This window comes from Lepidothrix coronata, unplaced genomic scaffold (assembly GCF_001604755.1).
Source record: "Lepidothrix coronata isolate B3197 unplaced genomic scaffold, Lepidothrix_coronata-1.0 Scaffold11, whole genome shotgun sequence".
NCBI lineage: Eukaryota > Metazoa > Chordata > Aves > Passeriformes > Pipridae > Lepidothrix > Lepidothrix coronata.
This window is the reverse complement of record NW_016690191.1, coordinates 5,960,430-5,984,610: the sequence shown is the minus strand read 5'-3', so window position 1 is coordinate 5,984,610 and position 24,181 is coordinate 5,960,430. Positions and strand designations below refer to the sequence as shown.

At 39.9% G+C, this 24,181-nt stretch overlaps 1 protein-coding gene across 1 annotated transcript in view; it reads right to left on the bottom strand.

Annotated features, from left to right (window-relative positions):
• The window catches only part of IL16 (interleukin 16), a 40,571-nt gene that overhangs the window by 1,652 nt on the left and 14,738 nt on the right, over positions 1-24,181 (bottom strand). Inside the window, exons 4-20 of the mRNA XM_017805217.1 lie at positions 16,986-17,122; positions 16,172-16,280; positions 14,402-14,495; positions 13,812-13,954; positions 11,835-11,945; positions 11,061-11,175; positions 10,783-10,856; positions 10,476-10,689; positions 9,813-9,930; positions 8,509-8,641; positions 7,554-7,641; positions 6,327-6,802; positions 4,672-4,813; positions 2,381-3,473; positions 1,682-1,865; positions 1,383-1,484; positions 427-679 (exon numbers count right to left, since the gene is read on the bottom strand). Of these exons, the coding sequence (XP_017660706.1) occupies positions 427-679; positions 1,383-1,484; positions 1,682-1,865; positions 2,381-3,473; positions 4,672-4,813; positions 6,327-6,802; positions 7,554-7,641; positions 8,509-8,641; positions 9,813-9,930; positions 10,476-10,689; positions 10,783-10,856; positions 11,061-11,175; positions 11,835-11,945; positions 13,812-13,954; positions 14,402-14,495; positions 16,172-16,280; positions 16,986-17,122 (3,586 nt within the window). The remainder of the gene's footprint in view (positions 1-426; positions 680-1,382; positions 1,485-1,681; positions 1,866-2,380; positions 3,474-4,671; positions 4,814-6,326; positions 6,803-7,553; positions 7,642-8,508; positions 8,642-9,812; positions 9,931-10,475; positions 10,690-10,782; positions 10,857-11,060; positions 11,176-11,834; positions 11,946-13,811; positions 13,955-14,401; positions 14,496-16,171; positions 16,281-16,985; positions 17,123-24,181) is intronic.

Sequence of the window (24,181 nt, the reverse complement as noted above, 5' to 3'; positions counted from 1 at the left end):
TGTGGTTCAGATGTAGCCACCTGCTACATCGAACAATAGCACGTTGTTTGTTCAAAATGAAATTCTCTTTCACAGAGAACAAGTCTTCTAATAACATTAGAATAAAGAATCACTGTTCGCTGAATTGTCATTATACCTTCAATTAGATGTGTTGCTACAATAACCATCTTTGTACGTCTACAGAAATTCATATAGAGAATCACACTGGGTTTTTAGGGAGTTCTTTCATTTTAGAAATCCATTAATTCTTTCTCTTTTCAATGAAGTTATTCCAAATGTCTGTTACAGGAATGCTTTATTAACTGTGCTATCTTTAATTGTGTTTTTTTTAGATTCATGCAGCCAGTGCTGCTTTATGAACACCTGGATTTCAGGTGATGAGTAAACACTTATGTGGGGACTGCAGGGTAATGCCACTAAACTTACCAGACTCTTGTGAAGCATCACTTGCTACTGAAGATGTAGTAGAGTTGATTGAAGCATTGATATTTGTTTCTCCATCTTTAGGTTTTCTAGTGACAACAACAGCTTGTCTGGGTTGGCGGGCCTGTCGCATGATTGCTGAGGCATCGTTGTGAGTCACACCTTTGAGAGACTTTCCATTAATGGATAGTACTTCATCTCCTTTCTGAATAGTTCCTTCCTGAGATGCCAGTCCATTGGGAAACACTTTGTGAACCTATTGAACAACCCAGACACCACACATGCACACAAGGAAAGGGGGGGGAAGAGGTCAAATCACTAAATCATTCAGTTAATTATTTTTACCATGTGAATTTTTCATTCTTTGCCAGGAACAAGTTGCTTCTATCATGTTTCAGGACTGAGGACTGAAAAAATTTGTACAGAGAAGTTCTCCTGTGCACATCCCTCCTCAAGCAGCCAGGCAAGCAGTTTGGCCCCAGTACCAGATGGCCCAAGTTGTGCTGCCTGTGGTGTGTACATTGTGTGTGCTACTTCTTGACCCTCTCTCTGCTCATGGGAGGAGGAAGGCATGAAGCTTATCTCTATCTTCCAGACCCCTCACATATTTATGCACCCATCTCATTCCTCCAGAGCACACTGCTTGATCTTCTGTAAGCACAAGATGTTGGTTATTTCCTGCTGAGGGCTGTGTGTTCTGCCTTGGCTTTCAGAGCTGTTTGGGATTGGGTGCCCAAGGAAGCAGGACACTGCTGCCAGTCACCTGGATAGACAGATCTGTGCAGAAGGATTCCCTTTTCACCTACTGAGACTGTGGTTCTTCCAATCCTATCAGTACAGCTGCCTGATTATTTGATTATGCCAAAAACCAAACACTGGAGCAGAAAACCAGCAAGGTTTTATGTTTTTAGACAGAGTAGTTGTTTTGGGAGTATTTTTTTAAGAATTATGTTACTTACTGTTACTATTTTGTTTTCTAAATCAATGCCCCCTGCCAGGCTGAATCCAAGCCCAGTATCTTCTTCTTTATGCAAAATTGTAACATGAATATCATCAAATTCCTAGACAGAGAAAGGAATACAGTCATAAACTTCTCAAAAGATATGTCACGATTGGAAAATCAGCGTGTTTTCTTTTTCTCTGTTGTGCATTTTATAATGAGTCTTAGTGGCATAAGCATAACATTAAAGTTGTAAAGATTAACCAGACACATTCTCTCCACATCTTTCTGAAAATCATGCACAAAAAGCGGGTTTACCTTTAACGTTGCTTCATCTAGTGCTTTGACTTCCTCTATGAGCTTTGCTAACTCCTCAGGGGAAAGTAGAGAGATGACTGACTGCCCTGACACACCGGATGCTTGAGGTGAGCTGTGTTCCTGTCTCTCTTCCTCCTTCTCATTGTCTGCCAAGCTCACAGTGTATTCTCTCAACTCAGAAAGGCTGTCCCATTGTGGCAAGAATAAAAAAGAAACATTGAGTTATGAAAGAACATACCCAGAAAAGCAAAAGATAATTTTGGAGCAGTCATCTTTTGATTGTATTAGCCTGTACTTGGGGTGGTAATTCCTATAAGTATTATAAATACAGACAAATGTAAATTAATCATGAGTGTAACACAAGTAGAATCTATCACATAAAAGAATAAGGGTAATCTCTTGGTCCCAGGCAAAAACAGACTTTAATCTCCTTTATCATGGAGATACTAGAAATATTGCTCCTTAAATAGGAGGATGTTTGAAATATACATGGGCGTATGTAGTATGAATTAAAAATTAAATGAATTAAAGTGTAACAGTCATATGAGTCATTTAACCTTTGTGGTCTAAAAAGTTCCTAACTTAGTCTGTGCTTTACTGTTGTGTGCTACTACCTCAGAACTTTAATCTGTCAGCAGATCAGCACAGATGCTCACCAAAGCTGATCTGTAAATCTGAGTTTTAAACATGGTATCTTACTTTAGCGAAAACCCAGTGTCCAGGTGGTGATGGTCACTTGCAGGTGAGATAGAAGTCCTGTCCTCCTCCCCAGAGGACTGAGACACTGTGTCTGCAGTTTCCCATGGACTGTTTCCAGGAGAGGCTGGAGACTGAGGAAGGCAAAGCAATGATTTCATTAAAGCAGACGACACCTGGTTACTGATGGAATAGATTTTGCTGCACTTGTCGTCGTGTGGCTTCATCATCTCGCAAGCCTGCCTGGCAGTAAGTGGGAAGCTCCGTGACCTTAGACTGTGTGCTTTTGCTACTGACACAAGATGGGAATTCGCAATGGCTCCTGTTGTTAAGAGACTTGATAGAATTTCGCTGCTGGCATTGCTGCTTTTCTCTGAGCTGGTTGCAATATCCTCCCTGCGAGAGGAAGGTCTATCCAGGCTCTTTGTGCCCATGGACACAGGTGGCTGTTGCTGGCTGGTTTCACAACGTTGGAGGAAGGGTTGGTTTGAATGGGCTGGAGCCACCTCTGGCTCTGCTGCAGTGGGAGAGGATTCTTTCTGGACTGATGGTTTCAGGCTGAACCTTCGGTGTGTCTTTTCAGGTGACTGCGGAGCACTCAAGGATTCAAATGAGCTTATTCTTTGTTTTATTGATGATCCTCCAGGAGACAAACGTGATAAACTGGATTGTTTTTTGATGGAGATACTGTCAGGATTAAGAGGACTTTGATCTGCTTGTGGTTTTAGATCAGAATTTGCTTTCTTCAATCCTTTCAGGCTTTGGCGAAACCAGGTGGGCTTAGGTGCAACAGGAGGACCCTTTTTCACACTGTCATTTTCATCTGATTTTAGCCCTTTTGAACCGACTAACTCTGATTCTGATTTCTTCAGAACTGTCTCTGAGCTGCTTCGATTTTGATTCTCTTTCTTTTTGTCAGTGCCAGGTTGTAAATCTAAATGGACGCTGTTTTCACTCATGGTAGGATTAAATAAGCTTTTTATGCAATCAGAAATTTTAACCCAAGGGTCTTCTGTTGTTGTTGTTGTATCAAGACTATAATCTACCCGTGCTTGTCTTTTAAGTACAGGTCTTTGTATTGATGAAAGTGGAGTTCCTGTATTAAAGAAACAGTGATTATAAACAAGCTTCCCTCTACTTCTCCACTCCTTATCTCTGCATCATTATTAATGCAATAAATTTGAATTTCATTCAAGCCTCTGATGGTTTTTTTTTAAAGTTTCTGAAAAGTTTAAACTTTTTAAAAATTGATAACTCTTGATCTACAAGTTCTGAATCCAGACACTGAAATTAACTGAAAAACAAGGCTCTTACACACTTATATGCGAGATCCCTTTTTAAAGGGTTTGCAAATTCTAAATGTAACCTGAAATTCTGGGGGGCTGAAGTCATGATACAAACTGGAACAGTTAAAATAGAAGCTTAAAATTGTGATGTTGCTTGCAGCCTAGTGAAAAAGGTGATGTTACAGTAAATTCTTTTTAAAGTGTTTTTTCTTTTCTAGTTTTTTAAGTATATCCTGCTCTGAAAGAACTATCCTAAGGAGATCTTTGATGACTGTTTTTGCTTTCTTAAATTTGCGCAGGCATTTCCAGTTGATTTTTTCCTGAAAAGTAAAAACTTGATTGTAATGTAGGAAATTTTTTTACATCACAGACTGATTAAGCATTTTAATGTTAGATGTGGTAGAGCCGTACGACACAAACTTTTGTTTGTACAGTTGCACAGGTGCTGTTATCTGCTTCAGTGTAAGTTTTTTTTAAGGCATCATTTTTACTTTTTTTTAAAGATCTGAACAAGAAGTTATGGAATTACATAGCTATTTATGTTGTAAGAGACCTCTTGAGACTGTCTTGTTCCCTTAACACACTAAGTTTCCTTGATTCTAACTAGCACAGCAGAAAGCTAATTTATCGGTGGTTTTTAGCATTGCAACACTAGAGCCTTGAAACTAGGCATAAAAATGTCCTTTAGAAATTATAAAATAAACTTTTACTATAAAATATTCAATTACTAAGCAGTTTCATCTGAAGAAATATACCAATATTGTACCTGTCCATTAACATTTTTTACAGTAAATCATCACTTATGCTGCTTTTGATTTAGTTTCTCTTTTTTTCCCAAGGCTGGAATAATTTTTTAATAATAATTCAATAATTTGAAATTTCATCTGTTCACCCCAAAATTTACAGATACATTTAAAGAGAAAGGTGAAGTCAGCTCAACACTCATTTTGGCATTAAAACCAAATACTAGGTTTAGCTGAAAAAAAAAGTTAATGGAATTCAACATACCTAAGTTTTCTTTTCTTTCTTGATCTCTGCCCACTGGAGCAGCAGTTGTGTGTTCTGTATCATGTGCTGTAGGAGAAGTGGTAAAGACACTGTGTGTTACATCAGTTTGGTGTCCCTCTAGCATTGGTTCTCCAACTTCCTGCTGAACAAACAGGAAAAAGAATTGTGTCAGAACGTAATTATGCAAACCACAGTATATATGTATCTGAAAAAAATACATGAATCTGAAAAAAAAGAAGAAACCACATACAAAAGTGTGGTATGCAGGCCTCAAACTGACTAATACAAAATGTTTGGGGAATAAAGGTTTAAAAAAACTATTTAAAAAGCAGTAATAAAAGCTTCTTTTAATGACCTGAAATTCTGATAAGAAACCCTCTATCTTGAGCATATACAGACTGTCTTAATAGAGGAATTTGTCTTCCTGAACAGAGCTTGACTTTACTGATCTCAAGACATACGTTTTTCTCATTATCATTTAGAATTACTAAGTACTAGAAAATAAGAAGTTGCAGTCAGTGATAAGTTCAACAAGTGTTTATTTCTCTTAATTTTACTTCTCAAAGGTGATTTTCTAGTAGGTGTTGATGAATATATTTCTACTGCTCTTCTGAGGGAATGTTAAAAGAGTGACTTTACGTAAGGTGCGTAACTGAAAATTTCTCAGATAATAACATTATACGTGGACTTCAGTCTGATCTATATAATTTTATTTTGATGCTGCAGCTTGGAAACTGGTTGGGGGTTTTTTGGTGGGTTTTTTCTTTTTTTTTTCCTTTGCATTGCATTGAGAACGGTTCATTTCTACTGCTACATTACTAAACCTGGGGAAAAGAGGTTTCATTTTTAAATTAACCACAGCTTTGTTTCAACATGCAGATCTCACAATCCTTCACACTCATGCAAATGTGAAATACTATCTTTCTGTTCTTTTAGATGAGAGGGAACTGAAATTTAGTGACGTTCAAATACACGTATTCCAAGTACTGTAGCTCATCAACAAATATGTAGGTGCATCACAATTTAAATGAGTTTATTTAACACTTCCCGTTCTCAAGAAATGGATCTGAGCCCAAGAATACCTGCTGCATATAACATTAGTGCTTTCTTCCAGTAAAAATCCACTACTAAAACAAAGAAATTGTTTCATGACTTTTCTACTTCATAAGTTATTTGACTCAGTGTCACAGATGGTTAGGATCAACCATACCAGGCTGGTATCAGAGGCTGTGTAAACTCCAGTCCCAGACTGGAACTCATCACTGTCCCAGTCCACTGGAACTAGAGACTGCTCGAGCCACCAGTGGCACACGCTCATGAGGAATGACAGGGACTCAGGTTCATTATTGCTGCTCCTCTCACTGGGATTTTAAGTCAGATTCCTTGATATGGAATAAAATTTTCTTCAGACACTGCTCTGCCTTCTGATCTTAGTTTGAACATCACGTTTTGCACTCAGCTGGTTTCACTAAGATACACACCTTGTTTTCAAAACAGAAGAGCCTCATTCTCTTCCCCCAGTTCACACATGTGTATACACTTTTTCTTTCTTCTCTACCTTTCTTCCTGGTGTCATACAAAGTCACTTTGCCTTCCACCTCCCCCTGCCTCACAAGTATGCAGACACAAGAAAGATTTTGTAAATTTTTCTTTACCTGAACACTTGCAGAAGGTGATGCAGCCACTTCCGACACAAGCTTTTCTTTTCTGTCTGCGTTACACTGGTCATCACATGTGCAGTCCTGCTTAAAGTATTTCCTTGGTGGAGGTTTGGGCTTTGACGATTTAGGTTTTCTAACCAGGATCTCTGATGATTTCTTAGTGTTTTGTGAAGGTCGACCTACTTCACTACAGGTAGGAGGGGAATTTCTCTCTGAATTTTGAGCAGAGAATGAGCACAGCAGGCCAGGTTGTCTGGTAACTGGTACATCAACGCTATGTACTCTTGCTTTCAGGTCAGTCAGTTGGTACAGAGCACCATTGCCACACGAGGACCGGGGGTTGTAGCTGCTGTCGCTGCTGGAGCGGGTCATCAGCCTCTGGACCCTGCGGTTGCAGTAAGCAGCATTCCTTTCAATGTGTTTTTCGCACGGGTGTCTTCCATGCCAGCTCATTTCCAGTCTTTTAACACCTGCATCAGGAACATGTTCAAAATGTCTGTTCAATACATGCAAAGTGATCTCTTCTAAGATTCAGCCTTTAATCTTTTAAGATTAAATTTGCAGCTAAATGCCATCATCGGTGGATGCCAAGGTGTGATTGATGCATTGATGGCTTGTAGAGTGAAGAGTCAACAGGTACATTCCTGGGCACCAAAATAGCATTTTCCATATATAGGTACACATATATGTATGTATGTCAGCAGTGTAGTTATACTAATGATAATTCTGTTACTTTTGGTCCTTTAGAAGACATGAGGACACTAAAGGGAGTACGTTACTGTGGGAAAATGTCATACCTGAACTGGGCAAATAGCTCCAACCATGACTGCATATGGCTTTCCTCACAATTAGGGGATTAACAAGCTGTTTGTTCCTAGCACATTACCTGCATTGTGCAGTTTGTTGCTGTCATAGTGCTATCACTGACAGATAGTTGTTTGCAAAGCTCTAAGCAGAGGTTGTAAATAAGGAAGGATGAGCAAATGTGAGAGGAAGTTTGCACAAAAAATTTTGTTGGTAATCAGAGAGATTTGGTCTGTTCTCTTCACTCAGGTAACATATCATAGGAGACATGTTAGGAAGGTTGTCCTGTGGCGTTTCTTCATCTTTCTGCTCCAGGTTACTTGACTGTTACCAAGGATTCTAATATAGCATGTACTCATCCTCAACATCTTTTAAGTCAAAATTACCATTTCTCAGTGAATGCACTTATTCCCTTACCTTCAGTGCTCCACTGATGTCTCTCCTTTCCAAATCTGTTGCTTTCCACAGCTTGTGCAACAGCTTCCTTTAGCTGTTGCTCAGACACCTAGGAAATATCATGCCATTATACTCTCATGAGATTGCTGTGGGGTGATGATTAACATTTAAACATTTATTCCTTTCACAAAGCTTTCCAAGTCCTGCAAGTCCCCAAACAGAAAGGCATAGACCAAGTTATATCACACATCAGTTAATTTTAAAGCTCAGTGCACACCATTATATTTGTATATATTCTAGTATAGATGAAGTGTATCTATGGATGTGCTGTATAAAGTGGTTATTTAGGTAAAATGGGATCTTTCAAAGATAAATGTTCATTCACATATTTCACTAGAAGTAGAGTTCTGGATTTACCAGTATAAGATGACTTAACGCAGCATAATTTATGCAACAATTTAAGCTTGGTAATCATTTCTACAGTATTTGGTGTTAGGAAGCATTTTTTAATAAAAATTTTGCAAGAATAAAATATTTTACTTCAATATTAATATAATTATAAATATTGACTGGGGAAGACCTGAATTTTAACTACTGAGAGACAAGTGTAAAAACATTTCTCTAGGGGGAGATAGGTTCCATCTTTCAAATTATTTGCTTATCATTGGGAATTCTTTCTTGGGTAAGAACTATATTTTGGTTTATTCGATACTAATTGAATGTTAGTTCTGTAATTTCCTTATTCGCTGCACAGAAACTCATGTAAGACTGTCTCCAGCGATCTTCAAATCTTGCATGATTCTATTTAAGATAGTGTGTATCTCAGGTTTGTTTGTGTGCAGCGATGATTATAAAGAGATCAACACCTTTGTTCTTAACATTTTTCCACCCAGTTTCGATTAGCACTTGCTCCCTCCCTCACTCTTAGTTCTCAATATGTGCTATGCTGAAGGTCAGAAAGAATACAGTGTGCTACCTGTGGTTCAGGGTGTCTGCTAATGATAATTTGTACTGCACCAGGATCACAGTGGCTCAGCACAGCATAAACTTCATTGAGAGTTGTATTTTGTACTGAAGTTTCGTTAATTTCAATAATTTCATCTCCACACCTACAGAGATATTAAAAAAAAGGCAGAGGATGTAAACAAAACAGATTCTCTCCCGACCTTGTCTCACCCGTGTGAAAGTATGCAAAAGGAAAATCCATATGGTTGACCTCTAATTTGATCACAGATTAAATCTGTCTGTTGCCATGACAGAAAATGGAATGGGAATGAGTTGGATGTCAAGGGGCTTTGATCTGTCTCATTGCAAGCAGTATTTGAGCTTTCTTCATGCTCAGCTACGCACACCTTGTGCCTGTGATCTTTCTGCTCAGCTGCTGCTTCCGCCTACACCTTCCTGCCTTTCAAGTTAACACTTCACTTTTCATGTCTTTTTGTTATGCTAGTGCTATTGAAGGTCAGAAAGGATGTTATGTTTCTGCTACATATGAATAACTTGTTAATAGAAAAATTCTAATAACAAGCTATTGTAATCCTGCTGACTGCTAGACTGAGTCTTTCTAGATGAAATCCAAATTAGGCCCACATGGAAACTGAGACTGTCTTTGTCTACTCTACAGAAAATATCCCCATATATTAAGAGGCTGACTGAAGGCACTGATTTATATCACACAAGTATTCAAATAGTTTAAGACACAGCTCTTTCAGCTAAAGTCTCAGGGATGCATGAGAGGAGAGTTACAGAACACCTCAAATTAAATCAAAAAGCCTTCACTGAAACTGCAGTGTTCTGTTCAGTTCTCAATATATTCAACTTTACTAACTGGTCATAAATTTTTGAAAGTGAATTTCTACATTCCCACTAAAGCTCATTTCAGAAAATCTGCATTTCTATTGGGCAGGAAGGGATAGAATTTAAGTAGCTTGTATCAGAAAAACCACAAAAAAGCCAGAATATGCCAAGTGTTTGGATTTTTCCAAATTCTTTCTCATTTGAAAATCTCCTCCAGTAGCAATGGTATATGCTTGTCTAAGACCTTCAAAGCTAGCCCAGGTTGGGCAAGAGACAGTAATTTCACTGGGTTGCTGTATTTCTGAAAATCCCACATCTCCTGAATACACATGCTCAAACCCTGAGGATAGCACATGTTTAAAACACATGTTAGAAACCCAAAATTCACAGAAAGCACTATGTCTTCCTGCCCAAAGAGGTCAAAAATAAACCCATAAACCAGAGCAATGAAAAAGTGGCATAAGGCAGTCTTTCTCGTCCTACCTGAGTCTCCCATCCATATGTGCCACTGAGCCTGGCGAGAGGGTGTGAATAAAAATCCCAGAAATACACTGGAAGTAAGGGATGCTACATAACCCAATTCCAAGGCCAACACCTGGTTCTGAAAAAATTAATAATAATTAAAAAAAAAAGGTAAGAAATAGTCAAAACAAACCATTGGAGAGACCTTTCCAAAAACTGTCTTAATTTTTTTTACTTCACAAACCACAACCAAAGTCTTGCATTCATGTACGTTGCACTTTCAATACTGACTGCTGCTTCCACTCCTTTTTTTCTTTTCCTTTCTATTTTTTTATTGTGTGGTTGCTTTGAGGGCTTTTGTCCCCCTCATGATTAAAGTAAGTGCACACCAGTTTTGCTTGTGGGGTTCCAAGATCTGGTTGTTGACAAGAGCTTTATTTTTTCATGCGAAGGATATGAATTTGACTCTGCTTGAGTGAAAAAAAAAATGAATGATTGACTCTTGAGGACAGATGGTGTTCAAAATCCTTCTGTTGATAGATAGTTGTTAGCACTGACAGGCACCAAGTGTATTAAAAAAAACTTAGTTCAGGAAAAGAATCAGATTAGTGATCAGAGGGCAAATGAACAGCGTTTCATCAATCAGTGCTTTGTTGTCAGTGATCAGTTAATTTCAACACTTACCTTTGTTTAGGGTAACTTCCATTATGACCCTGTCATTGGGCTTTGTAGGATTTAATGAGAATGATGCACTTTCTGAACTGAAAGAGCTGTTTTCTTTGGTTATGCATGTGCTGGAGCTCAGTGACTGACACAAGAGGGGTGATTGACAGCTGGAAGCAGAATGAGGTGTGCTGAAGCTTGTCCTGACTGTAAGTGTCAGAAGACCCTTTTTGGCCTGTTAGAAAGAACAGAGGGTGAATGAATGGGTTGAGTTCACGTATATGTTGTGTGTAAAGACAGAGATTGTTCTGGAAGAAGATTATGTAACCTTGAATTTTTGTAAAGCATCATAATGTGTTAATCCATGCATGGATTCTCCGTTCAGTTCCAGGATTTCATCACCTGTTTCAAAAGGCAAAAAATAATGTTACTATTACCATATTATGCAATAAGATATATGATACATACGTGCACTCAAAAGTAGCCTTGTAAATGCAATAATGTCAAGCAGGTGTAGAAGTCACTTATTGCTCATTTCAGCTTCAATCTGTCTTTAGGTATCATTTTCTGGGAAGCGGGCAAAGTGAGAAAAGAGGGATTTCCCACCTTCTTGTAGCCTTCCATCAGCAGCAGCAGCTCCACCAGGAAAGATGGTTTTGACATAGATGCCTATTGGTCCATAAATGCTGTCTTTCCCTCCAACAATACTGAATCCCAAACCCTAATTTATGGAAGAAAAACGGTGTGTGAGGGCCTGTGATCAATTGTCATAATAGTTCATTTGCAGTTTCTTCTGCATTACCTATTTAGGCAGTATGGTCAACAGAGTAATATAATCCATGAAAAAATAGTCAACCACATTCCAATAGTAAGAACAAATGGGAATTTTCACAAAATATCCTCATGATTTGCATTTTGTTTGTTGCAATCAATTCAATCACTATCATAAGTGCATAGAAAGGTCTGGTTTGTTCCTGGTAGCTCTTCTTTTCCATCTCAACAGAACCATGATTATAGCTCAACTCTAACTTGAAAGAAGCTCTGAAGCTGCTGTGCTGGTGCAACTTCTGAATGACACAGAGTCTATGATTTCAATCCTACCTCCAGCTGCCAGAAAGGGTAGCAGTGAATGTCAGTGTTGATGTTGCTGGCTTGATGTGGATGTGGTGTTAGAACCTGAAGGCTCTACCTCAGCAAAGAGGTACTTCAGAAGGTTAAGAAGCAGGTGAATGGTAACTAATCACTCCTGGCAAAGCCTGGATATGAATTGGTAACCCAGAAGCAGCAACATTGATACCTGAATTCACTTCCCTGTGCATAGCAGATTACATTTGTGAAATGAAGTAAAACTCCATGGTAAATCAACACAGCCAGTCTTACCTTCCCTTGTCCTTTCATCAGTACAATGTTTGAAATTACTGAAGCCTGTGAGCCACAGGAAGTGTGCACTAGCTGCGCTGTACTTAGGGATCTAGATGATCTCGAAATTGCCTGTGAACATTAAAAAGAAAAAAAAAGGGCTCACAAAAAATTTTTAATACAGAACCAGAAATTTTTGGACATACATTACACCTGCTTGTTTATTTGAAATTTTCCTCCTTATGGTACTAAAGATTTTTTTTTCAGTCTCTCTAATTTTCATAAGCCATTTTTTATTCAGACAATTGCTGATCACTGAATTTGTCCTGCAGTGATTAGACTGGAAAAAAAATAGAACGTTGACCCTTCAAGTGGTGCATTGGTGTAGAAAGATATATTTTATTTTGGGACAAATAAAACCAGTTTTGCTCATGAAAGTTCTTCAGACCATGAACTACTCTGTGCTTCTGCTTATGTGGTGAACCACTACATAAGCGTCTTTCTACTGCTGAAAGAGGTGAAGCACATTCTTTTTGCTTTATAACCAAGGTGAGCGATTTCTCAGTGTTCTTCCTCCCTCCATTCCACAGACAGTGGATTTTATAACTCCAACCCCTGAGAATTAACCCATCTTAATGGACATTTAATGGAAATCTCCTATTTCAACATGGATTTGGGTATTGCAAGCTAATTTAAGCCCTGACAAAAGTCATTACCTAAAGCTAAGTGTGCATGAAGTTCAGCAGGGCCAGAGTTAATTGCACTCATTACACATAGGAGAGAGTTCAACACTTTTTTTTTTTTAATGCAGCAAAGTGAAACTAACAGCTGATGAAGTATGTGGAAAATCAGCCAAAATTTTGTCTTCTGCATATGTGAGAAAATAGGTCTCAGTTTTGACATAAAAACAAGATTAATTGTACAACATGGGATTAGGAACATGATTGAGAGGGAGATGTCTGTGCAACACCAAAACCACACTCTCCAAAATATGTTCCTCTACCAGATCAGGGTGATGGTTTATTCCATTGTGGATCTTCTAAATCTGAAATAGGAAATTTTCATGTGTCTTTTACTTCTGTGTGAGAGGATGTATTTTTTATTTCTGTTTGTGGTGGGTAGTGTTACCCAAAACGAGGATGCTGCCAAAGAGCCTCTGCCAATGGGCAGCACACACCACGCAGGGCCTTTGAGGAGTAGGGAACCCAGTGAATCCCTGAGGGTCTGTCTGTGTATGTGGGTGTTGTTTGATTGGTCTTTGTGCTCCAGTTTGCCCTTCTTCACTTGTGTTAAAGCTCTGGGTGAGGCTGTGGCACTGGAAGGGTGAGGAACTGGCTAGGAAAAGAGAGGGAGCAGCAGTGAGTTCCCCAGCCTTGCTTCAGGCACAGCAAGAGGTGACAGTGAGGAGCTTCACTTCCATATCTCCCTCCAGGCTTGAGCTTGGGAACCACTTGCCATAAATACCGTCAACCTCTTTGCCCTGCCCAGCCTTCGCTGTCCCAGACAATGGCGAGTTGCTGCCAGTCTCTAGCCTACATTAATGGGGTGTTTAAATCTTTCTGATTCAGTGTGGGCAGAAATTGGGATGCCTCGCGCAGCCAGTGCAGCAAGGGCAGCCACTTCCAGCCATCAGGTGAGTCCATCCTTCTTGTGGCCATGGGTGGGCCAGCAGAGGTGACTGGGGAGGGTGGTGGCAGTGGGGTCCAAAGTGGGGTGGTGTGAACCACATAGGGGGATTTACACACACTGTAAAACCTGTTGGGGCAATAGGAGGGAGAAGTTGCTGGAGAAATGGGGGTTTGCTGGCATGAGCCTTTCCTGATCTCCTACCCCTCACAGAGGAGGTGTTGGGGGTAGAAAGCAGAGGAGAGTGACCATTGTCCCTGACAGGGCCTGGAGAGAAGCTGGGTTCTGGTAGGAAAGCAGCTACCACAGTCACCCAGAGTCTTATTGGAGACAATTTTGTCTGTTTTTCAGGTGATTTCCTGCAGCACTTACCGGGGCTCTCCCTGCAGAGCAGTCCAGCTGCTGGGAAAGAGATTTGCGGCTGGTGTGGAGAGTGTGGGGCTGTCGGTCCCTGAGGGGCACAGCTCTCCGGGGTGCCGCGCTCTCCACCTCCCCCATCCAGAACGGGCTCACACCTGACACAGAGAGGCTGTTATTGCTCAAGCGCTGGACACTTCTGCACAGTCATTTTATCAGGTAAACGTTACTTAGAAATGGTTTTCCTCCTGTAAATCTGTTTGTGAAGGGATCAATCTTTTCAGTCCTCGCTGTGGGGATAGCCATTAATGTTAAACATAATAAAAAGCAAACGTTCCCTACCAAACAACTGTTGCCCCACTTAGAACACACCTTAAAAATGCCCCCATAAAATGTAAAGCTTATGCACAAAACCTGACTGTAGGAAGTTGTGAATGCACAAGCTGAAGGTTTTATGCATCGGCAATTCTTAGCTAAGGATTCTGGAATAAATTTGGACAACAGTTGCCATTTCTTTTAACACCCCAGTACCATCACACGAGGAGGTGCTGTGCTGTGCATTCCCTGAGTATTACAAGAGAGCAGATGACTTCTCTGCCACTTACTGGCTGAGTTACTGCGAGTCCTCTGACATGCAGCTTTACCGTGCAGAAAACCATTCTGTATTTCCAAAGGCCTTTCCTTATCCCTTGGTGTTTCCTAAAACAAAAACAAACAATCAAACAAAACCAAAAAGCAATAACCAGATAAACAAGAAAAAAACTCTATTGCTATGCAAAAAAATTTCGAATTGGTCTAATCTTAAAAATAAATTTTATCCTCGTTTGGCTGGTGCAAATTTCAGCCTGAATCAAAACATATGAAGCAAAATTAGCTATTTAAAATAGATAGGATGATAAAGGAGAATGCAGCTCAAAACTTTGTTATAAATATTAGTGTAACAAAGTACTTTGTTAGAAGTATTGGTACAACAAAGTAATAAGATAGAAATAGATTCTGATCTTTAATCAAAACAGACAGAAAATTAATTGGACACTCCCAGTTGGTTCAGGTAGACTAACAGTTTGACGTGTGGGTGAATTGTAGCAAATGCTTGTCTAATTTCTGGGGTTAACTGGTGCTTTTGGGTACTCAAGCACCTTAGAGGGGTGTTATATTCAAGGGAGAAATTCTTAGACTCAGCTTTACAATGGTGGCTAGGTGTTCAACTTCTGATTTCAGAGGGTTGTTTTTTAGTCAAAATATGATTCGCGTATTTAAAAACCTCTGAGGACCATGATTTTGTGTTTAAAAAAAAATCAGTATCTTCTACTTGGAAAATCCTGTTGCTTTTGAAAATATGACCAGTAATTCTTGCACTTAAAAACTTGTAGATAAAACATTCAGGTTTATAAAGGCAGGTTTTTAGAATGGTTTGAAAATAAATAAATTATCACATCTGAATAACAATTCATGTTAGGAGTGATTTCTGTATGTGTATAGTTCCTGCAAGTCCTGCTTTTGTTATGACATTGATCCTGAGGGAATCACAGTTGAAGGAAGAACGTTACTAAATACAGACAGAATATGGAAAGTGATATAAATACAGTAAAACTCCAAGTACAAAAGCATTTTGCTCAGCAATATTCTGCAGGGGCTAAAAAGACCACAAGAGCAGCATAAAAGCACGACCTGTATGTTCTATTCTATCTGGAACCAACAAACACTTCGTTCCAGAATTCTGACTTCAGTGGTTCTGTTTGGAGGTACCTCAAGATCTAATGAGAGAAAATTTTCCTCTTGGACAGCAGGTGGAGGTATTGCCAAGTAGCAAAATCCTACTAGGGCTTTTCAGTCCCATTCCCTTAAGGAACTCTTCAGAATAAGAAATACAGAGAAGATCTTTGATAAGAAATTTTGAAAATGATTTTGCAGTGTTCCTCTTACCAGGTTAGGTAGCTTGGAAAGCCTTTGCTGTTAGCTATAGATCCTAGATCTACAAAACTACTTCATTACAGGGCCTGCTCTCTGGCTCCTGGATTCATGGATCTTCCCTTAAATCCACCTCTCAATCCGCATTTGTCCAACTTCTACATGGAAAATTAACATTGGCAAGCTACGTGCTTCTAAAAGGAGGGGTTGTGCAGCCCTTGCTAGAGTTTCCCAGGGCCTTGGCCTCCGCATAGCTTCTGTTTATCTGGGAAAAAGCTATGCTGAAAGTCACCAGAGTCTGACCACAAGAGGTTTCGGGTTTTGTCAGGAAAGGCAAAACCATGTTCTTCAAACGTCTGATGAACAAATACCTCTCCTCTCTAAAGTAAATGTCAAATCACCCCACACTTGTGGGAGGGGACCACAGCTTTCATGCTTACTTTGTTAGCCATCAGGATGTTCACCAGCCGTGTCGTTGGGTGAATGAGAGATTCGGCCTCCTTCCTGGGCAGATCTTTAAGTGACTGTCCATTTAGTGTTAACAGTTCATCCCCTGGGCTCAGGCAACCATCTCTTAAAAAAAAACCAAAAAAACAAAAAAACCCCAAAAAACCAGAAACATTTGCATATTATACAAAGAACAATATGGCACTGTTGTGCTACATGTCTCCTCACTAACTGAGAAGTTGGCTGCAATTCTCCCTTTGCCTTGAAGAGGGCTGCCACAAGATGCCTTGATGCGTGATACACCCCATCCCTTGCTCGAATTTTCTACTGTTGCTGCTCTATCCTGGTGATCAGTGGCTGCCTTTCCACATTTTGCTAACTTGTAGGCAAGATATTCCTCCTCTCTCACCATCTTGCATTTGCAAATTGATCAGAGACTATACACACACTTTACTCCCTGTCAGAACCTTGGCTCCCATTGTTTTCCAGCAACCTTGGTATACTGGGGCCATCCTACACTGCCCTTTAATAGGGTGACTAGGAAATCATGTTTGAAAACTTGATGTTATGCACGCTCTCTCATTTTTCCAGGTTTTATTTCTTAGTGTAAATTGGGAAGCATTAGATCCCTGAATGTTCGTAGTTCTACTTTTCTAGAACCTCGACCCATGTCTCCAACTGTAAGCGTAGTAAGAAGTTACTCCCAGGCATCACTGCTTTTCTCTGGAACAGAGCTTCAAGGCATAGCTTTTCACCGAAAGCTGGTCATGCAAAATCCATGCAAAAAAAACCCGGCTCTCTAATAACTTGCTGACTCCATGTGTACGGTACCTGCTTGCTCGGCCTTCAGCAGGCACGTGGCTGCCTGTGAACCCTTTCCAGAAGGAAGAACATTTTGGACTCCTGGAGAACTTGAATCCTGAGCTGCTGCTCCCCGACGTTCCACACAGCCTGCAGATGCAGCTGTCCTGATTCAGAAGATGAAAGGTTGCATAAAAGAAAATGTACCAAGGGTGTTAAAAGTTGCTTACACTTATCTTGAGTCTTTTTAAGAAATACAGAAAGTGTTCACATTCTTAGAACCAGATTGCCTCCAAGAAGAATAGGAGCAGGCCTTTAACACTGTGCAGTTGAGAAAGAACAGTGGTATTATAGAGTCAGTGTTTTAAAAAAGTTGTTTTCCTTAGAACTTCAGTGGCTTCTGGCTACAAGAGGGGAGAATTAGAATGTAGTGTCCCTTTGCATAGAGGGGAAGAGAACAAATAATAGACTTTTCACAGTAACTGGGTAAGCTTTGCCTATGCTAACTATTATAAGAAAAGACAGGGAGGAAAATAAACACATGCCAGAAAATTAAATGCTCTGGAAAACAGAAGAGATCTGGATGGAAAATAAGTGTATACAAAACACTAAAAGCTCCACCCCTGCTGCTGACTTGTTAAGTAGGGGCAGGGGAATAGAGAGGTCTGCAACAGTGGAAAATTCTTTGTCCACTCCAGACTGGTTGAAGTTGCTGTAGTCTGTGTTGCATCTGGAGGACTAATTGTAAGCATATTTTTAATGCAGTTGTGAATCGTTAACACACGGCTACGCAGAAGGAGAAATAGTGTCTTAAGACTTTTAAGCAAAGCAAAGAATGGAGTGACTAAGCACATGAAGCACAACACATTTGACTAGGAAATATGCTCCTGTGGCACAAATATGTGAACACTTAAACGTTCTAAAGAGACAAGGAAAGCTGGAATGTTAGCACACAATTTCTTCTCCATTTGCTTAGTATATGTCCTGGTTCAAGTATTCACTCATTCTACTCCCAGCTGAACGCACCTCCTCTGCCCTCGCCAGCCTCTCCATACTCCACAAAGTGAAGAGGACTCTCAGTGTATCCTGGTCCAGGCTTGTTCCCAAGAGATTTGTGTGACTGAGGTATAGATTTCTGAAGGGGAGGCAAATTTCATATGTTAGGACAGGCCACAAAATATAGCAGTGGTCAACTGTCTGTATTGCTCCCTGGGCCCCTGATCAGAGTGGCATAAACTGTTTCCAGTAATCTGCAGTCCTCTGAGACACAAGGAAAGCTGTGTAGCCACTTTCACCATCAGTAGGGCTCCATTTCTGCCCTAAGCAGAGTTCATCCAGCCCTGAGAGTGAGAATCATTATGCTCTTTCACCACAAATCAATAGGGATCACATCATACCTGACTGGCAGCAAACACAAACTTCAAATTTACAGCAATGTCAATAAAGGTCATTATCTTTTAGGCTGACTGCTGAAGCCTGGCTCCCATTCTGAAACCTGCCAGAGTAAATCTGAGGCTGTGAATGAATGAAGTATTTAGCTTGGAGCCCTAGGCTCACTGCAGGCTGAGTTCAGTAGGTAAGGGATAAGGGCTGTACTTGTATTGACTGACTCGTTAACTCTGTGGGTTTACTTGCATTCCAGATTGTCTGCTTTTAACGAGGAGTGTCTGAATTTTACGAAGCCTCTTTTGTTCATAAAGAGTGCTTCTAGTGAGTAATATGTTGGGAAGCGTATAAGCACGGACAGAATTCTGTCTTAAACCAGTTTGTTTGAACTCTAATGTTAGCTTTGGAGATTCTGTATTTACTTTTCACCCAAGATAAATATCTTGGGAAATACTTACTTGCAATCAGGATTACACTATGTTCTTTTTTTATATCTTATGGCAGTGCTTTGAAGTCTTCGGCATGGTAACAAAATAAAGATTAACATTCTGATACCTTAAAATTTGAGATCTTGAGTAGCCAAAAATGTGAGCTCACTTTTCTGTTTGTTTGCATTGGTCCTTTATTTCAGGTATGATTATGAAATTACAGGCCAAATTTTGCATGCGTGAAGTATCCCTTAAAACCCAAAGGGTTTTCAATAGGGTAGTGTGCTTGCTCTAAACCATGAGAAATATAAGATAGATATTAAAGGCAGGAAATTTTTCTCCCCGTTGGCTAAATATTTTGAGATGTCAGCTGATTGCGGGTGTTGTGAAAGAATAATGGTATTATAATCTCAGTGTTTAAAAAAGTCATTTCCTTTCTTTTTTCTGTAGTCAGAATTCAAATTTGGACTTGCCAACTTATCTTCTTAGGAGTCTTTACTGTTATGTAATGCTCCCCTGAAGTACATGTGTGCCCTCTCACAGATACTGGTCAGACGTGCACGCAGAATTTTGCATAGCTATTCTCCATACTTCAGTCTCTTCTTGATTTTCCAGCTGATAGGCCTTTTCAGACTGTCTCCAACTCACCAGCGTTAAAAGTAGAGTCGTGCTGATGCCTTACATATAACCTGTTCACAGTGTGCAGCTACTGTGTTAGTGGTACCTAAATATCCTCATGATTTCATGTCCAAAAGTTATCTGGCTCTCACCAGTTTCATGGGACATCACAGAGTGCAGTGGGTTTGGCTTTGAGGTCTTTCATTGCAGCACCGTGTGAGTCCCCTGGGGAAGACACTGTGTTTTGTACAATGGGACACGTGCCAGGCTGGAAATTCTGACTTGTACTGGGACATACATGTGAAATGACACTAAAGCAAAACTGATACAGATATTTTTCTAAGAGCAGTAAGTTGCGTGCACTTAGTCACTAGGAAAGTAGAGGTTAAATCTGTTATACACTGCAGAAAAACCTTGGGAACATTTTTTGTTTACACATGTAGTCATCTTACCAAGCTGGGCTACATTTCAAATCAGCTCTGTGTCTCAATCGTTGCTGCAATTCATTTAAGTGAATAATTTTTAAAAAAAAGTTTTTATTGGGCTGTGGACATGTGACAAGTATCTGTATGTTGTCAGCATCTGTATTTTTTTGGGTCCTGGTTATAGATCACTGCGTTCATATCCAAGTTATTGCAACATGACAGAAAATTAATAAAAGCTGTTCTGTAGAAAAATAAACATTTGACCCAATTCATGTGCCAGCAGTCAATTTGCTTTGGGTTTTGTTCTTTAATATCTTTTTTCCTGTCTCTCTGATTATTTTCTGCATAGAAATACTATGGATGGTTCCAAGAGTAAAGACAGTATTTATTTTTGCACCCTTCTCCTTTTCAAAGCATCCTGCTGGTTTTGAAAGGTAATTTATAGCTCAGAATGCAATGAGTACTAAAAATTTGCTAAAAGAAGGTTGGAAGGTTTGGTGTGGGGGCAGGTGGATTCTAGTTCAACCTTGTCTATTCAGTATTAGAACATATGTTTAAACGTGTATTTGCTGCCAGTGAATAAAATCTCTGCTTATAAAGGGCTTTGCCTTCAAGCACTTCAAGACTCTGGGGAAACTTTTATCTGTGTTATAATATGCACTCAAAACAAAATTTGTATTTAAACTGCTTGGCTGAAAGATAAAAATCAAAGGTGGAGTTCAAGAGCCTTCTTTAATGCATTTTCTTTCATAGGTGAGAGCAGATTAATTTTTCTTGTATTTAGTTCTGGAAAAGTAATTTGCACATCCAGGCCAACTCTCTCTTCCTGTTCCCCTTTTTTGTCATGCAAAATGCAAATCTTCTGAGGATGTTTTTTATCTGCCATTTAAAAGATTTCTTTTTCCTTCGTGTTTTCATTAGACATTTGTAGCCAGTCTCATCTCAAAACATCTAATTCCAGATGTTGTTTAGAAATAAGGGTAACCATGGCATGTGTGGAAAACTGAAAAACTTTTGTGCGCTCTGAAAGTAAGACACAGTAGTTAGATTGTCTGAAATGAAGTGTTATACAAGGCTAGTTCAAGTAAGGTCTTGGACTCAGTTAACCAAGGGTATGACAATGAGCTGACTGACTGCTGGTTTAAAAAAAGAAAAGAAAAAAACCTCAAAACAAATAAACAAAAAAATCTAACAACAGTACAATAATGAATTTAAATATTTAGCTTTTATGGCCTTCTGACTGTGAAATAGCTGGGATTTCCAAGAGAATAGAGTCTTTGGGGATTTTCTTCAAGAAGAATTTTTTTCTGCATCAAGTCTAACAAAGAAAGGGCCAGAGTAGCTCTGGCATAAACTCACTCTACTGGTTCTGATGTATCCTAGCCTGATGCTTTGGTCTTTGGTCTTATCAAAATATTTATAGTAAATATAATTCATTTTCCCAGCAGCATATTCCCTGTGCAATCAATAAAATGGCAGAAGCTAGAAAGAAAGAATGATGCAAGGAGCAGGGCATGGGTATAAGATTCTGCCCTAGATAGGTAATTCAGCACATCAGATGTTACAGAAGGACCTTTCCACCCATCATCTGGCCTTAAGTATGTTTTTCTGGGAGCCTTTGCCCTGGCTTGTGTTTTGCAACACTCACTGTCTTAATGCAACAGCCTCTTTCCCATCTTTCTCTGAGGATGACATGGCTCTTGTGTAGCAAAATCGAAAAGGCTGGGAAGACAGAAAGAGAGAACAAGTAGGAAAAGTAAGGAGAACACATAAGTATCTAAATAAATGCAGCCTCCTCTCTTGGCTTTGTTTTTCCGTCCTGCCCACGGGCTCATGTTTGAGACATTACAGTCTGTTGCCATAGCACTTGTCCTGGTACCAAAGGGCCAGCTAACTGGTGTTTGCATAAAGGCAAGTTAAGAAAAGTATGTTCTGGTAGTGACCAAAGGAGAAAAATTACCTTTTGCTTTTTCTCTCCTTTGAGAAGAGGGGCAGGAACCAAAGGAAGCAACGGTACAGAAGTTTCTAGAACCAAATAGAGCCATGCAGTCAGATCAGCTCAGATCCAATGTTTGCATAAAGAATCAGCCCTTCTCTATTCTGGTTTATTCTAGATGCTATTTCAACCCTGCTACCAGCCCCACTGACTGGTAACTCCCCATGCTTCCCAGGGCACTGGTGGTACAGGGAAGAGGTAATGGAATGTTTCTTGAATTAGTAGAAGTGCTTCTTGAAGCAGCTCTCAGACCCAGCAGAGACTGCTGTTCTCTGAAGAATAGGAGTTTGTATTGTTTATTTCTGCCCAGTTCTCCCAATAACTGGCATAGTCTCTGTAGTGACATGACCAGGCAAGGACATCTCCCACAGTGGTTGCTGTGGCAGTGCTCACGGTATCAGATACTGCTTGCAATTTCTTTGGTTTCTTTTCTTTTCAGGCCACCTGAAAATTGCTGATTTTGTGAGAAGCAAGCTATAAGGGAGATCTACTTGTTTATACATTGTCAAGCTGACATTCCACCATACCACACCAAGCACACCTCATCTTGGAAGCTATGTGGTCTGGCAGCTGGCTGAACAAATGACACCCCAGGTAACCCTGGGTCTCTGGACATGATGAGCAATAGTCAGTATAAGTGAATAGTGGAGCACAGATACCAAATGAATTAAAAGACTGTTCATCTGCTCTCATCGTTGCTGACAGAACACTAGAGAAGGAAAAGAAATCTTTTCTATTTAGTCTTGAAACACTATTTGATTTGCTCATGATTTATTGCTTGTGGTGAATCTCATGCCCAGGGAGATACTTAAGGCTTTTAACAGAAAAAAGGAACTCGTATTTTGAATACTGATGTTACAGGTTCGCCCTTACTCTGGAGAAGAAATGTACCGGGAACATTAAATCATGCAGCACTTCTAAACATTCTCCTCTCCTTCCATTGTGACAGCAAATATTAAGTTGTTCAGTTCTGTGGGAGTTATTAACACCTTCAGAGTTATGATTAGGGCTGCAGGTGCTGGAAAGCAGAAGAATAATGGAATAGCCTCAGCAACACCACTGTAAGAATGGAATCAATTTTCTTGAACAAAGACAAGGATCCTTCAGCTCTGAGTCACACATCATGAATTTCTAAAGTGTCACATGGAGATGGAGAGAGAGAGTATTACTCTGGGACTTGAAAAATGCTTGTGGACTCCTTAACAAGAGAGGTCTTAGGCTTAAGCTTTGTTAAGACGTAGCACAGGAAGATTGTACTGACAGGCTGTTGCCATATGGAAGAGAGAGCATTCATAATACAGGGGAAAGCCTCAGCAACAGAAGTACAGGATAAGGTCAGTACAGCTGTTACCAAAGTTCATCCTATTTACCATGATGACATAAGACTTTTTAGAATCACTCATTGATCCATGACTCTGAAAGGTGTGGAAGATTAGCAAGTAGCATTTGAAGAGGTTTATATTGCTATGAGAGCTCTGGAGTGGGAATTTAATGGTACCCCTTGTCTACAGTGGCACTAAGCAACCCAAATGCTGCTGTAAGGGACTGGGCTGATGACTAATTTATGTCACCATCCATCCCGGCTCCTGCCCCATCCTGGTCAGTGACACTGAGGCTTCAGCCAAAGAGTAGATTTATACCCTTAGCAGTTATATTTTATCTGTGCAAATGTATTAGTTATGGGACTTACCCTGTTCCCCAGATTCCTATTTTAGCTGCTTACCAGCTATAAAAGCCAATGATCTAAACTTACAGTCTGCAATAAGATACTGAGTAGTTTCATATGGATATGGATCTCAACAGTTACTGGAGCCCTGCACACTTTGGAGATATGCAAGCAAGTAGACCGTGGCAGCTGACACACACCTAAGTGCTTCAACTTTTAAAAAGAGAAGGTGGGGAAGTCCACAGGGGCCAGCTCCTTCACTCGCAGCAGGGAATCAGCAGTGTTCCAAAAAGGAGGAGATGGTATGGATTTCAGGTGACTGTGTGTATATTGGGACTTGGTCTTGTTTTCTGTCAGAATGTAATAGCAATTTGTTTTGGTTTTGTCTTCATGCTGGGACTCTGCCGAGGGTTGAAAAACCTTGTATCCATCCTGCTGCAGTCTTTGCAATGTTGGGCATGCTGTGATTATTAGCAAGAAACTCAAGGAGTATAGGGAGATTCTGATTTTCAGTAACACTGTGCCACTGTGTTTTAGACAGAATTCTAGTTTTAACCAATTTCTATGGAAGGTATATAAAATAAAATATATATAAGAAAAACATTTTAGGTGAAAGAATCAGTTCTTTCATATGAGCAACTATTTGCACAGATAAAAGGCTTATAATAAAGGAGGTGCCAGGAGGATGCTTGCAGTGAGGTCCCTTT